Source organism: Rhinoderma darwinii, chromosome 11 (assembly GCF_050947455.1).
Source record: "Rhinoderma darwinii isolate aRhiDar2 chromosome 11, aRhiDar2.hap1, whole genome shotgun sequence".
Classification (NCBI taxonomy): domain Eukaryota; kingdom Metazoa; phylum Chordata; class Amphibia; order Anura; family Rhinodermatidae; genus Rhinoderma; species Rhinoderma darwinii.
In genome coordinates this window covers 80,402,857-80,417,461 of record NC_134697.1, presented here as the reverse complement: position 1 = coordinate 80,417,461, position 14,605 = coordinate 80,402,857, and the positions used below count along the sequence as shown (strand labels likewise).

At 42.5% G+C, this 14,605-nt stretch overlaps 1 protein-coding gene across 2 annotated transcripts; it reads right to left on the bottom strand.

The window, feature by feature from the left end:
- Positions 1-2,730: 2,730 nt before the first annotated feature.
- ZNF511 (zinc finger protein 511) lies at positions 2,731-14,557 on the bottom strand. 2 transcript variants are annotated; one of them, XM_075841820.1, is made up of 6 exons: positions 14,368-14,557; positions 13,172-13,245; positions 9,889-10,090; positions 8,535-8,659; positions 5,967-6,107; positions 2,731-3,513 (listed from the first exon to the last, which is right to left on the bottom strand). In XM_075841820.1, exons 1-6 carry the CDS (start codon positions 14,509-14,511, stop codon positions 3,444-3,446), a joined length of 756 nt encoding a protein of 251 aa, XP_075697935.1. In that variant the 5' UTR covers positions 14,512-14,557; the 3' UTR covers positions 2,731-3,443. The 2 variants fall into 2 exon arrangements, with proteins under 2 accessions (XP_075697935.1, XP_075697936.1); XM_075841821.1 differs by having other exon boundaries at positions 6,023-6,107.
- Between the last annotated feature and the right edge of the window lie 48 nt (positions 14,558-14,605).

Below are 14,605 nucleotides of genomic sequence, written 5' to 3'. Positions count from 1 at the left end.
CCAAACAGCAGTTTAGTACCACATATGGGGTATTGGCGTAATCGGGAGAAGTAGCTTTACTTTTGGGGTGCTTTTTAATCTTTATTCCTTGCAAATATTATTTTTTTTAATATTTTTTTCAGAAAAAAAGTAGATTTTCACTTTCACAGACAAACTCCAATAAATATAGCAAAAGACCTGTGGGGTCAAGATGCTAACTATACCCCTAGATAAATTCCTTGAGGTGTGTAGTTTCCAAAACCGTCTCACTTTTGTGGGATTTCCACTGTTTTGGCACAACAAGACCTTTTCAAACTTGACATGGTGCCTAAAATATATTCTAAAAAAAGGAGGCCCCAAAATCCACTAGGTGCTCCTTTCCTTCTGAGGCCGGTGTTTCAGTAAATTAGCGCACTAGGGCTACATGTGGGATATTTCTAAAAACTGTAGAATCTGGGCAATAAATATTGAGTTGCGTTTCTTTGGTAAAACCTTCTGTGTTACAGAAAAAAATTTATTACAAATGAATTTCAGCAAAAAAAATACAATTTGTAAATTTCACCTGTACTTTGCTTTAATTCCGGTGAAGCGCCTAAAGGGTTAAGAAACTTTCTGAATGCGGTTTTGAATACTTTGAGGGGTGCAGTTTTTAATATGGGGTGATTTATGGGGTCTATCTAGTACATAAGGACCTCAAAGCCACTTCAGAACTGAACTGGCCCCTGTAAAAATAGCCTTTTGAAATTTTCTTGAAAATTTGAGAAATTGCTGGTAAAGTTCTAAGCCTTGTAACGTCCTAGAAAAATAAAATAATGTTCAAAAAACAATGCAAATATAAAGTAGACATATGGAATATGTAAAATAGTAACTATTTTGTGATACATTTAAAATGAGAAAAATAAAAATTTTTGCAAATTTTCTATAAATGTTGTTTTTCACAAATAAGCAATGAATTTATTGATCAAATTTTTCCATATATATATGTAATTTATGTCCATTATGTCCATATGCTCTAATAGGTAATATGGACAGAGTTTGCCTTCATGAGACAGTTCCTTAAAGGGAATGTGTCGCTAGCAATTTTTTTTTTCCAGTTAAACAGTTAGTATATAAATGATTACACATTGTTTTAATTTTTTCACAAAAGTCAGGAAATATTATAAATTATATTCTAATTTATAACATTTCCATATGCTGGTCACTAGAGGGAGCAATTCCCAAAATGGCAGCATTGGCAAAGCAACCTCATTGCTTTATGCTGCAAATTTGGGGTAGACACACCCGCTCTAGTGTCCTCACACAATCCCCCCTCCCTTATTCTGGCTAGTGCCAGGAGAAGGAGGGGATTGAATCTTCAAATCTCCTACACTGTGTGCCGCCATTTTCTGAGCGAATGCTCAGTGTTGGAGGATTAGATACAGTGGTAATCAGACAGTATAACACAAACATACACGAACATAATATACACATCACATACACAAACATAACTTACCTGCTCCTCCCGCCTTCGCTCCTATACCTTGCGTCTTCGCTGCCTTGAACATAAGGCCGGAAGCCGTGACCGGAAGTCGTCATCTTACTGTCCGGCCGCGGGTTCCGGTACACATGAAAATGGCGCCGGATTTCGCCCTGCTAACGAGCTTCGTTTTGGACTGTGTGGGAGTGGCGCATGCACAGTTCCCACACAGACGGCATACACTCTAGTGAATGGGACGGCTCCCGTTCGCATTCTCGATGGGGTTGTATGTGCCGTATTCCATCTCTGTATGTGTCGTTGATCGACACATACAAAGATGAAAAAATAAATGGCAGCCCCCATAGAGAAGTAAAAGAAAGAAAAAAGTAAAGAGTACAACACAAGAACACAAATAAATATATTTTATTTTAATATCATACTAAAAGCAATATTATATATATATATATATATATATATATATAAAAAATATTTCGTGACACCTTCCCTTTAAAGAGGACCTGTCATAAGTTGAACTGGTTCACTGACCTGCAATAGCACGGTCTCTCGGATTCCAATGCGGTTTTCTTTTTTTCCTGGACCCCCTTATTCCAGAGATATGGCCCACTGTTGTGTTGGTTCCCTATATGATAATTTGCTGTAGTTAGCCAATGGGGTGGAGCTAGCTTCCAATCAGCACGAGTCAGCTTGAGGGTAGTTCACGCCCTGTTGGCTAACTACAGAAAATTGGCATATAGGGAGCCGACAACAGTGAGCCATATCTCTGAGACGGGTCCAGGAAAAAAACAAAACATGACACAGCGCTATTCAGGTCATTTAACCAGTTCAACTTATATGACCTAGAGACAGGTCCCGCTGTACAGTACAAATTAAACTTTTACAAAAAAAATAATCCAATTGTACTATGTGAAGTCTTTCTGCTGAGTTTTCTTGCATGTGTGAACCCTTCCGTCCAAAAAACCGCACCACATCGTGGTGCAGTTTGATTTCCATACTTACCCCATTGAATTCAATGGGGAGGTAAATGGTAATCAGTTTAAGAACTCACGATTTAAGTGCTAAAATGGAGGGAAAAAGCACAAATGCTCCAAATCGTAGCAAAAATTTCTAGTGTATAAAAATACGCTAAAACAAGAATTTTTTTTTTTTGCATAACTAGAGAAATGTTTACCCTTCATTTAAATGCTACATCTTCAGGCCGAACTCAAATATAAAAAACTATAAGATCAGTGTAACAAGAGCACCACCTGCTGGTGAATTATTGGCAAGTCAGCATGAAACAATGTAAGACTACAATTTTATTTATTAATGACAAATTCTAAAAATATTAAATTTATACAGGTAACAAATATACACTATATGGCCAAAATTCTCGCGGGCACCCCTCTTGGTTTTTCAGTTGAACATAGCCAGACATTTGTAGTAGTAGTTGTACTGAAGAACGTAACACTGTCATCGGATGACACCCTTTGCCACAAGTCAATTTATAAAATTTATGATCTGCTAGAACAGTGAAGAGCAAGCTCTAGAATTGTAAAGTGTCCAGAGTAACAACAGCTCAGCCCTGAATCAGTAAACTACACAAACTCACGGAGTAATTGAATGCACACAAAGTTCCAGACAAACACTCCAAAATCTTGTGGAAAATCTTCCCAGAAAAACAGAGGCTGCTATAGCTGCAAAAAAGGGGACCTAACCCTATATTAAAGCAGAGCGGTCTTCAGACTTTGCTCTCCTATGTAAGGGCAGCATAGGGAGAGGTTCACTCTCCTATTGGCCAAAACAGCCCCAAAAAAACATTGTGCCGTTTGGCTAATAGGAGCGATGTTTTTACGAGTGGCGCACTCCCCCGCCTCCCGTCAAGAATACCCCCGACTTATAACTAGGAGTCTGGCGTATTCTTTGATCGCCATGGTTTTAGAATGGGAAGTCCAACAAGATCATATAGGTGGGATGGTAAATTTCCTGCTTTCAATCTTCAATAATGCGGTCATTTCTTTTTCTTTGCATGTCGGAATCCTTTCACAGATCCATGGCCAAAGCAGATTGTAGAAGGAACCCTTTAAAAGATAAAAATACTGTCAAATAATCCTAATGATCAAATAATTGCAGATCAGTTGCTTAGACTAATTCAAACAGATAACCAGTGTGGCTGCACCTGTGGTCACTTTCTCAAAAATGGCTGCTGCAACAAAGAAAAAAAAAATCTCTATAAATAAAAAAAAAAAAAGAATAACTAAACTAAAGCTCTAAGGGTGCCAAATGCAGTATAAATGCATACGGTTTTCGGATGTTTTTTCACTGCGGTTTTAACCGTGCAACGTCGTCAGATTGGACTCTGTCGACTTCTATTTTTTACATTTGGGTAAAAATGATCTCTCAAATATTTGGGTGAATGTGTTACCCATTACAGTAAATCAGACTTCATCCATATAAAATATACAAAACATTACGACAAGCTTCTTAACATAAAAGCAATTGATCAATATGACAATATTCAAGAATACGGATAGAATAATTTCTGCCACTGGTGTCAGATGTATTTAAAAACAAAATGAAAGTGTAGCTAAACGTTTGATGTCAGAAGTTTGGATTGGTGGGGGTCCGAGCACTGAGACCCCCACCAATCTCTAGAACGAAGCATCTGAAGGTCTCGTGTGAGCGCTCAGCCGCTTCGTGTCTGTTCGGCTTTTTCCGGAAATATATCGATGTACGGACTCAATAGAAAGTCTATGAGCCCGTACTCCGATACATCGGCTTTCCCGGAAAAAGCCGAACAGACACGAAGCAGCTGAGCGTTCACACGAGACCTTCATCTGCTTCATTCTAGTGATTGGTGGGGGTCTCAGAGGAGGGCAAGTATACTGTTACTATAGTAACAGGGGCCCGTGTAGCTTATTACGTAGGCCCCAGTTACTACACAACCTACTTCAATTCAAGGCAAAACAAGACTAATATATGTATTTATTTTAATTGTATTGCTAGATTACCAATACTAAGTTAAGCGATTATTAGTAACCATTACAATTTACTGGTGTGCTCTCTGCTTGGATAATGTCGAACACGTTCAGCAGAGCAGTGGTGGACAACCCACCACTTGTGGGGGTCTCCGATACAGTCCTTGACCCCAACCGAGGCGCTCACATTACATTCAATGTCACATGTACCCCGGTTTGCAGCAGAGAGGTGACAGCATGTGTGTACTCTCTACATTACGGTAAACAGGAGACGTGACAGTATCTCTCTCAAGCAAGCTTTTTTTTTCCCCCGCAACTCACTGTTTTTCTATGCAATTGTAGATATAAACGCAACCATATTGGAAAACGCTCTAAACCGCTGCAACAATGAATGCAGTTTTTCGAATGCGTTTTTTCATGCAGTTTTTAACCGCACCTCAACAGCTTCATGTATGAATATACCCCAAAGCTTCCAGAGTCTTGGAAAGACTGGAGGGGGTGCTAAAGTGTTGCGCACCCATTGGCTGCTAGTTGCCCGCCACTGCTCTAGAGCAATGGCTTCTTTACATGGCAGTATCAGAGAGTCGAGCGCTCTTCCATAACTGGAGCGGAGGGTGGAAGGAAAACCATTTCTGGTCATGGGATCTCTTATATCTGTCAAGTTATGTAAATAAACTTTTAATCTTTCTGCAATTAAGTTAAGTTAAAGAGGCTCTGTCACCAGATTTTGCAACCCCTATCTGCTATTGCAGCAGATAGGCGCTGCAATGTAGATTACAGTAACGTTTTTATTTTTAAAAAACAAGCATTTTTGGCCAAGTTATGACCATTTTTGTATTTATGCAAATGAGGCTTGCAAAAGTCCAAGTGGGCGTGTTTAAAGTAAAAGTCCAAGTGGGCGTGTATTATGTGCGTACATCGGGGCGTGTTTACTACTTTTACTAGCTGGGCGTTCTGACGAGAAGTATCATCCACTTCTCTTCAGAACGCCCAGATTCTGGCAGTGCAGACACACAGCGTGTTCTCGAGAGATCACGCTGTGTCGTCACTCACAGGTCCTGCATCGTGTCGGCACCAGAGGCTACAGTTGATTCTGCAGCAGCATCGGCGTTTGCAGGTAAGTCGATGTAGCTACTTACCTGCAAACGCTGATGCAGAATCAACTGTAGCCTCTGGTGCCGATGTGTCCTCGCTCGTCTGACACGATGCAGGACCTGGGGCAGGAAGTGAGTGACGTCACAGCGTGATCTCTCGAGAACACGGCTGTGTCTGCACTGCCAGAAGCTGGGCGTTCTGAAGAGAAGAGGATGATACTTCTCATCAGAACGCCCAGCTAGTAAAAGTAGTAAAAACGCCCCGATGTACGCACATAATACACGCCCACTTGGACTTTTGCAAGCCTCATTTGCATAAATACAAAAATGGTCATAACTTGGCCAAAAATGCTCGTTTTTTAAAAATAAAAACGTTACTCTTATCTCCATTGCAGCGCCTATCTGCTGCAATAGCAGATAGGGGTTGCAAAATCTGGTGACAGAGCCTCTTTAAATATTTACCTGGGCTTGTAGGAGGCGGCGTCATGTGGAGAGCTCTGGTCACCCGCGACACTAACCTCCATTGATTCCACCACTGATGAGTCTCCTGGTGTTACGTCCATGGATTGATTTTTCCCTTTGAAACACTCTTGCTTAATTTTGCTGTAGAAAAAATAAAGGATATTGAAAATAAAAAACATAGTTTTGTAGTCTAATCGCAGGTCTACTGGAATAAAGTGGATCATGGGGGAGCCACACGAGTCTTTTTTTCTTCCCTGAGGTAGGGGGCGACAGCATCTATTTAAAGTGAAGATCCACCATTAAAATAAATTTTCTATTTTTAATCAATATAGGTCGAACATTCAGTACGGATTCATTTATTATTATATCTTTATGGCATAGAGATCCAATTCCACTGCAGAGTTAAAACGATAAAATGATGGCTGCCTGGAGCAGTCACTGACGGGAGCTTAGCAGCCGATTGTACAAAGTCTACAATAAACTCCCCCTGGTGGCAGCTGCGGGCAGCCAATTTTTTTATTAAGCAACGATAAAGCTAGGTAGCAGGAAAAAGGAGCTCCTGCTTTTATATAAAAGGGTAACTAAATGTTCCACAAACTTCTGACATGTCCTAGTGACAGGTCAGAAGTTTTGATTGGTGGGGGTCCGAGCGCTGAGACCCCCACCAATCGCTAAAACGAAGCAAAAAGTGCTGGTGTGAGTGCCGAGCCGCTTGGTTTCTGTTCGGCTTCTTCCGGAAATTGGTGGAGCCGTGTATGGACTCAATAGAAAGTCTATGAGCCTGTATACCGATACATCGGCTTTACGGAATAAGCCAAACAGGAACGAACCGGCTCAGTGCTCACACGATCGCTTCTGCCGCTTAGTTTTAGCGATCGGTGGGGTCTCAGTGCTCGGACCCCCATCAAAACTTCTGACATGTCACAAGTTAGTTGAACGTTTAGTTACCCTTTGATATATCTTAAAGAAATTAATCAGAGAATTTCGAATCAATAAAATGGCATGATATTAAAAGATGGCATCAATGAGAGAAACTAGACATGGACCGCACATCCACTGTATACTATGATCAATGCGGCTAGGCAAAATTATTAAACATGAACGAGAGGTTCTTTGTAACATTTTGATCAACTTGTATGCAAGCCCACTTGCCACTTCACGGCGACATCTTAAAAGTGGGTCCCTACTCTATCGGTTGCACCACCGCGTGGCGGTCACCGCCACCGCAGCACCGCTCCTGCAGAGGGAGCAACCCAGAGGCCCAAAAGCACCCATGCCATCAGGCCAAGAGGGTTGCTCCCTCTGCAGGAGCGGTGACCACCACGCGGTGGTGCAACCGATAGAGTAGGGACCCACTTTTAAGAGGTCGCCGTGAAGTGGCAAGCAAGTGGGCTTGCATACAATTTGATCAAAATGTTACAAAGAACCTCTCGTTCATGTTTAATAATTGTGCCTAGCCGCAATTGATCATAGTATATAGTGGATGTGCGGTCCATGTCTAGTCTCCTTCATTGATATTAAAAGATGGACTTTCACTCTGAGGCAGTAGGTGCAGAGAGCGATGCTTAAAGGGGCCTGCTACAAGTCAGGCATGTGTGCTGCCGCACCTGTCAAAGTCTATGGGGCTGATGGAAACAACCGAGCGCTACATATGGCTATGAATGGAGCTGAACACACACTCTACCACCGCTCAAATCAAACTCCTCCTCACCGCAGGGGGGGGGGGCAGTGGACCCACATTCCAGCAATCATACATCACCTAGATGTGATACATTTTCTTTGTAGAAAAACCCCTTAAAATCGATAAACATGGTCCTAACCAGGTGACCCCTACCCCTTTACTTCAAAATGCCCATATAGTCTTTAATCAAGGGGTTGTTAAACGGCATTCACCAACTCTGGCTGCAGTGCAGATACATCACGGGTGAGTTCAACATCTCATGAACACCTCAGTCTCTCGGGCCCCGTGCACACGACTTTAGAATTAATCCGTAATTACGGACCCGTTCACTTCTATTGCCCACGGACACCTTCAGGTATATTTACGGGACGGTGTCCGTGCCGTAGGAAAGCTCCGCAAAAGAGACGACATTTCCTATTTTTTGCTGTTTACGGACTGAGCTCCCACACTTTATATGGACAGTAATTACAGGCACGGTCGTGTGCAGGGGGCCCGAGTGGGTAAAATTCCACCATATACATCTGATAATAATGAAGTGGATTTATTCAATCTTCTACGGGACATACATTTTTGTGTTGTTGGGCTGTTTACGTATCGCTGTATCCGGCTCCTGAAGCTTAGCCCCGATTTAAAGTGTAGCTAAATGTATTCAGCCAAATAACCGATTTTTAAAACATAAAAAAACCTGACAGACAAGTGATAAAGTTACTGAATTAAAGTCAAAAATAAAATAATGCTGCAATCCCGTTGTGTTCTCACCAATCCTAAATGGATATGGAAGGGAAGACCATGGGGAAAAAACAACTGTAAATTCAGGGACATTAAATGTGCAGACAAATCTTCGGGGGTTTGTCTTCTCGAACGCGCTATAAGAACGAACCACTCACCTTTTATTTTTCTTAGGCTTGTCAAACCGGAAGTCAGGTGGATAGAGGTGAGATTTGATCAAATGATTTTTCCGCTCGCCACTTGTTTTGAATTTGGCAATACATCCCTCCACCAAACACTGAAACTGGATGAAACCATTGTGATTTAATGAAACGCTCATTAGTTCAAAATGTCATTGAACACTTGAAGGGGGTGCAATGTGCACGGTGCAGGTGGCATTGTAGAACGCAATACGTGCTGTGCCAATGTGCCGGGCTGACATGGACAACCCTTCAGTTTCAAGATGTGGTTATCAAGGCCCTTGTATTTGGGAAGCCAGAAGGGTAGGGCCCCAGTGGGGCTGGGCGATTATCCCAAACAATAAAAAGTCTAGATTTTTTTTAACCTTATGGGCGATTTTTTATTTGAAATCTCGTTTTTATTATTACTGTTTAATAAACGGAAAAAAAAATACCAAGAGATAATTTAATAAATAATTTTCTTTACATAAATAACTGAACATAGATTACTGTAATAATTGTACGCAACTTCACAACTTTTAACCTCAGCAAATACTTTTTTATCAGGAATACCATTGGAAAAAATGAATATCTAACCGATCCTATCTTATGTTAACCTGTTCCCTGGCAGGGAACAGGTTAACAGAATCCATCATCAATGATGCGCTGCGTGCACCAACATCCCCCTCTGCCCGTCACCCCCTCAGCCGGTCTCCAACATTGCAGACGAGAGCAGTGTAAAGTGCAGCAGGGCCAGGCAGATAGCGCCGAGCGGGCCCTCTGGGGCGAGATTCCATTATGGTGTCTGAGGTCTGAGCAGGACCGTCAGTACCGGCTCCACGATGGCGTTTTAAGGATTCACACGACCGTAAAAAACAGATTTCCCGGCCCAACCACGGTACATGTGAACGGGACTCCTGACAGCATAGACATTTGGGCTACAGTCGCACGACCGTGAAGAAAAATGGCCATTAAAAACCGATCAACCGTCAGTTTGTCATGGCCGTTTTGCATACGTGAGCCTACCCTTTCAGCGATTTGACCGCACACTGTGTGAATAGACCATTAGACCATGTTCACATTTGCATTGTGGCTTCCGTTCAGAACGGATACCACCGGTGCCTGATGGACCCCAATGGCGTCGGCCAGGTCTCGGCACGGCTTCTGTAATGTTGAAGAATAGCACTGCATGTGCCAGGGCTGCGGATGGAGGCTCCGGACAAAGCCTTTGACTACAGTGTGAACGTGGCCTAGAGGGTATTCAGCACAGGGGTATCCTGCGTACAGTGGACATACAACCCAGTCTTGGAATCAGTGATTTAACCAGCTCATAATTCTCCAAGTAATCACGTACCATATTTGACTTTTCTGCCATAACCTGGAAGAGAGAGTCGTGCCACTCAAGAATGTGAACGTCCAAAATCCGGGCAGATGGAAAGGATCTTTTGCAGGTAAAACAAACATTTCTGTGCAGGGTGTTGTAGTGGTGTTCATAGGACTCCAACGTGTCAAAGAGCTGGACGCAGTCCGCCACCTGGCAAGGAAACTCGGACACCCTATAGAAAATAAATTCAATGCAATTATTTCCCACAAATAGAGGGGCGCTCCAAAAGTGGTCTATGAGGAATAGAAAAATCAAAAGGAGATGGATTTGTTCTATGGGTGCCCAAGAGGCCAATCCATGCCCTCGTATTTTTGTTTACAGGGGAACCGCTAGTAGCCCTATATACCCCGGAAGTTACACACGGTTTATTTCATTTTTACCTCCTTCACCCCTTGGAGACGCAGACATTTTTACAATTTTCATTTTATTCTGCCCGCCTGACAAAAGCCATCACTTTTTTATTTTTTCGTTGACACAGCCGTATGAGGGCTAATTTTTTTGGCGGGACAACTTGTTGTTTTTCTCGGCATTATTTAATAGCTCGCCAGACAAAAAATAAGCCCTCGTACCGCTCAATTGACAGGAAAAAATAAAAAATAAAAAAAAATAACAAGTTATGGCTCTCAGAATGTGGCGACAAAACCTTTTTTTTTTTTTTTTTTTTTTAACAATTAGATTCTTCTTTGTAAAAGTAGTAAAAAAAAAACAAAACGATATAAATTTGGTATGGACGTAATCATATTGACCGGTAGAATAAAGTTAACATCTCATTTTTACTGTATGGTGAAAGTCGTAAAAACTAAACCCCTCAAAAGATTGAGGAATTGTTGTTTTTTTCCTATTCCACCCCACAAAGATTTTTTTCCAGCTTCCCGATACATTATATGGGACACTAAATGGTGCCGTGAAGAACTACAACTCGTCCCACAAAAAACAAGCCCTCATATGGCTAAATCGATGGAAGAATAATAATAAAAATTTAAAAAAAAAAAAAAAAAAAAAAAGTTAGGGCTTTTGGAAGGTTGGGAGGAAGAACTGAAAACGAAAATCCCCAAAATGACAAGCAATCTATGTTGGCCATAGACTATGGTTGGATCATAACTGAAAGCAGCAAAATCCATTAAAGCCCACTCATTAGCACGCCGAACAACATGATGTGCTCCATCGGTTTGCTTTCCGGCCTGGGTTTGGGCAGGAGTCGCTGCGATTCTGAGTGCCACCTGTCTGATCTGTTGCGGAGAAAGTCGGGCAAGTGTTTGCTGAGGAGTCTCAACAGCTCGAGCAGCAGTATGACACAATTGATCAGCTTGCAGTCGGGCAGGAGTTTGCTGAGGAGTCTCTGCAGTTTGTGATGCAGCTTTCCTCCTGGCCACTCAAGACTTCCTGCCAATTGAGGGAGTTTTGATGGCGGCAATTTGCAAATTGGAATTAACGGCTAGTTGACTTCAAACTTGCTAAGTTTATATCCTGAAGGTGTAGTGGCTGGCTAAGAAGTCAACTTTAGAAACGTAAAATCAAAATCTCACAGCCAGAGCGGCTTTAAGCCTCCATTGGACTTGGTTTTATTTTTCAGGACTTCTTAGTGGGTCCAAAGGATCCCACTGAAGTCAGAAAGAACAACTGGCAGTTGCAGCCCCCAGTTAAGATTTTGGACTGAAAACTATAATATGTGCCCAAAAAGCATTTATCTAAACTGGTGTAAGAGAAAAATGAGGCCGTTGCCTATAGAAACCAATCGGATTCCAGATCCTGGACCCTTTGAAAATGAAAGTAGTGATCTCATTGGTTGCTATGGACAACCACTCCACTGTACCTTCCCATCTAGGATTATCTAGTAAAGTGCACTACCTGCTACTGCCAGATAAAAAATATTGATACTATGAAAGCGAATGCCTGCATTTGCTTTTATAGTATTGGATGGTGATCCTGTGATAATGGCCGATTACAGAACACAACGGCAAGACCGGAACCTTTCCAAAAACCTCCCCGGATAACCGACGAATGAAAGGTATGCCAACACATACAGCCCTGGCCCACATAAGTTTATAAACATATTTGACGTATACACCCAACATGCACTGCAAACGCAACTTTCTTGTTCAGATACAGAACTCCATTACCCAGCATAGACTTGAATATATAAAACAACTTGCTGGCTGCCTGCAGTCACCACTAGAGGGAGCTTACTGTATACGGTTTTATCATTGAGTTCACAGTATGACAGGGTTTGCAGGCAGCCAGCATGTTGGTCTTCGATGATTATGAGGGGGATTTGGAAGTCTGGATCAGAAAAACGGACATGTGATCACTCTACAGATAAGGGGTTTTCCCATCTCGGACATTTATGGCATATCCACATGATAACCCATGAATGTACGATAGATGCGGGCCCGATCTTTCAAGAATGGGGCCCCCTGACCTGCCTTGTCCCACTCGTGCTGCTCTCCGGCCACTGCCTGACAAGGTGATCTGGAGCACGGAAACAGCAGAGCTACACAGTTTCCGTAACTCCTATAGAAGTGAATAGGAGTTATATAAACAGCTGAGCAGGTAACTCCTGAGTTCCGTAAACAGTGTAGCTCGGCATACTCTGCTGTTTGTGTAACTCCCATTTACTTCTATGGGACTTTCAGAAAAAAAGCATAGCTCAGCTGTTTCCGTACTCCAGACCACCTCGTCAGACAGTGGCCCGAGAGCAGAACAAAATAGGATGGATGTCAGGGGGTTTGATCTAGAGGTGGCACCCGCTTCTATTTGACATTTATAACATCCTGTGAATATGACAAATGTCTTAGATGGGAAAAACCCTTTAATCAGAACACAATTTTGGACCTAAAAACAACAAGTGATAAAAGATTCACGTTAAGGACAGACTAAGGCCGAGTTCACACATCATGTACATATTACGCTGGTGAACTGGTCTATGAATCCACGTCTTACATGCGTATTTAGTTGCGGATTTTGGTGCAGATTCCACTTTTTGCATTGTAAGGAATTAAATTAAATCTGCATCAATTCTGCCACACACGGCAACTTCAGCAGATGTGAAAATGGACAGCAGGTCTACAATCTGCTGCAGATTTTTTATGTCGCAAGTGAATGGGGTTCACGTACATACTTTGTTGCAGAATTTCGGGATGGATCGCGCAACTAAAATTCTGCAACAAATATGCGATGTGTGAACCCGACCTTACTCCTCCAATCCAGCGCTTCATTTCAAATACCAATGCTGGAAAAGAAAGATTTGACATACCTTGGCCGTGCCTCCACTTCTCCAATGCCAGTCAATACATCTTGGAGGTACAAATGGCGATGTACATCCCCATCCTGCATTACGTAAATGGCATAAAAGTTAAATTCAGAAAGATGATCATCTATATATATATATATATATCACTGTTTGTTTCTTTATAGTCTTTCAAAAACTTTATTTTGAATGTGCTATTCAGCTATTTTCATGAATTATGCCTGCAAAAAAACTGTGTGAACAGGGACTTAGTCTGTTCACTTCAACGGGAGAAGGCTGTAATCCCGTGAACCGCCACTACACGTGTCTCAGCGAATCACAGTGTGAGCAGAACAGGAAATGAAGGGGGAAGCAAAACTCGTACGAGCACTGCGGCCCCTTCTAAACAGCTCATCTGCGGGTTGTCGGACCTCGACTGATCAGCTATTGATGGTTACAGTAGCTGGACACGCAGCAATTGCTTCTTTCCAAGGCGGAGTTCACATAGGGTGGATATGCTGCGTTCGCTGCAGGGTACTCTGGGCAAAAAGAAAAAACGTACCAAACTGCGGCGCAGTTTTTCGCCCGGAATGTCCGCTGCGGCAAACTGCAGGCCGGCCTCCTGGGATGATGTTTCACACCATGTGACCGCCGCTACAATCCGTGATTGGCTGAAACGTCATCCCAGAAGGCCGGCCTGGAGGAAGAAACACAGACTCCTGGGTAAGTATAAGATTTTGGTGTTGCTTTTATTGCGGTGGAATCGCTGCGAACCCGCCGCAAAAAAACGCAACAACTGCCATTTACCTACCATTGTAGAAAACCCGCAAAAAATAAGCAGCATTCACGCAAATACAATTGACGCGCTGCGGAATAATATTCTGCACCGCAGGTCAATTTCTGAGCGTTTTTCCGTTCAGTATTTACGCAGCGTGGTGTGGAGATTTTTTTCATCCACTTTGCTGCTACTGTATTTGAAGCGGATTTTCCGCAACGAAAATCCACAGTATTTACGCAACGTGTGAACTGATCCTAAGCCAGCATTGAATACGGGCCTGTGCATTACAAAAAAATATAGAAAAATTCTGGAGAGTCTCAGAACTGGAGATATCTGACATTAAGCAGAGGTCAATGTGAAACGGATGAAAACAGAGCACAATAACTTTTATTTAAATATAAAGCAAAAGAACATAAGATGAAGCAGAGTAGAATTCCTCTCCCACCTCGAAAAACTCGTGGTCTCTTCTAAACCCGACCCTGGACCCTGTAAAACCCACAGACTCCTTTATCACCGGTAAACCGGGGAACTGCACGATGTCCAGGAACTCATTCCCTAGAAGCGAAGAGATCAACTCTGAGGGAACCATGTGTAGGGCTACGCGGATTTGCGTTCCAAACCTCTATTCCATTGTGTCTGTGCGTTCCAAATTACGCATGCGTCATACAGTCAAACACAAGAGG

Coding starts and splice junctions, on each gene's coding strand:
- ZNF511 (XM_075841820.1), bottom strand. CDS start 14,511: ATGGTTCCCTCAGAGTTGATCTCTTCGCTTCTAGGGAATGAGTTCCTG. Junction 6,108..8,534: donor AAGCCTAAGAAAAATAAAAG/GTGAGTGGTTCG, acceptor TTTTTTCTACAG/CAAAATTAAGCAAGAGTGTT. Junction 3,514..5,966: donor GCCGCCTCCTACAAGCCCAG/GTAAATATTTAA, acceptor TATCTTTTAAAG/GGTTCCTTCTACAATCTGCT.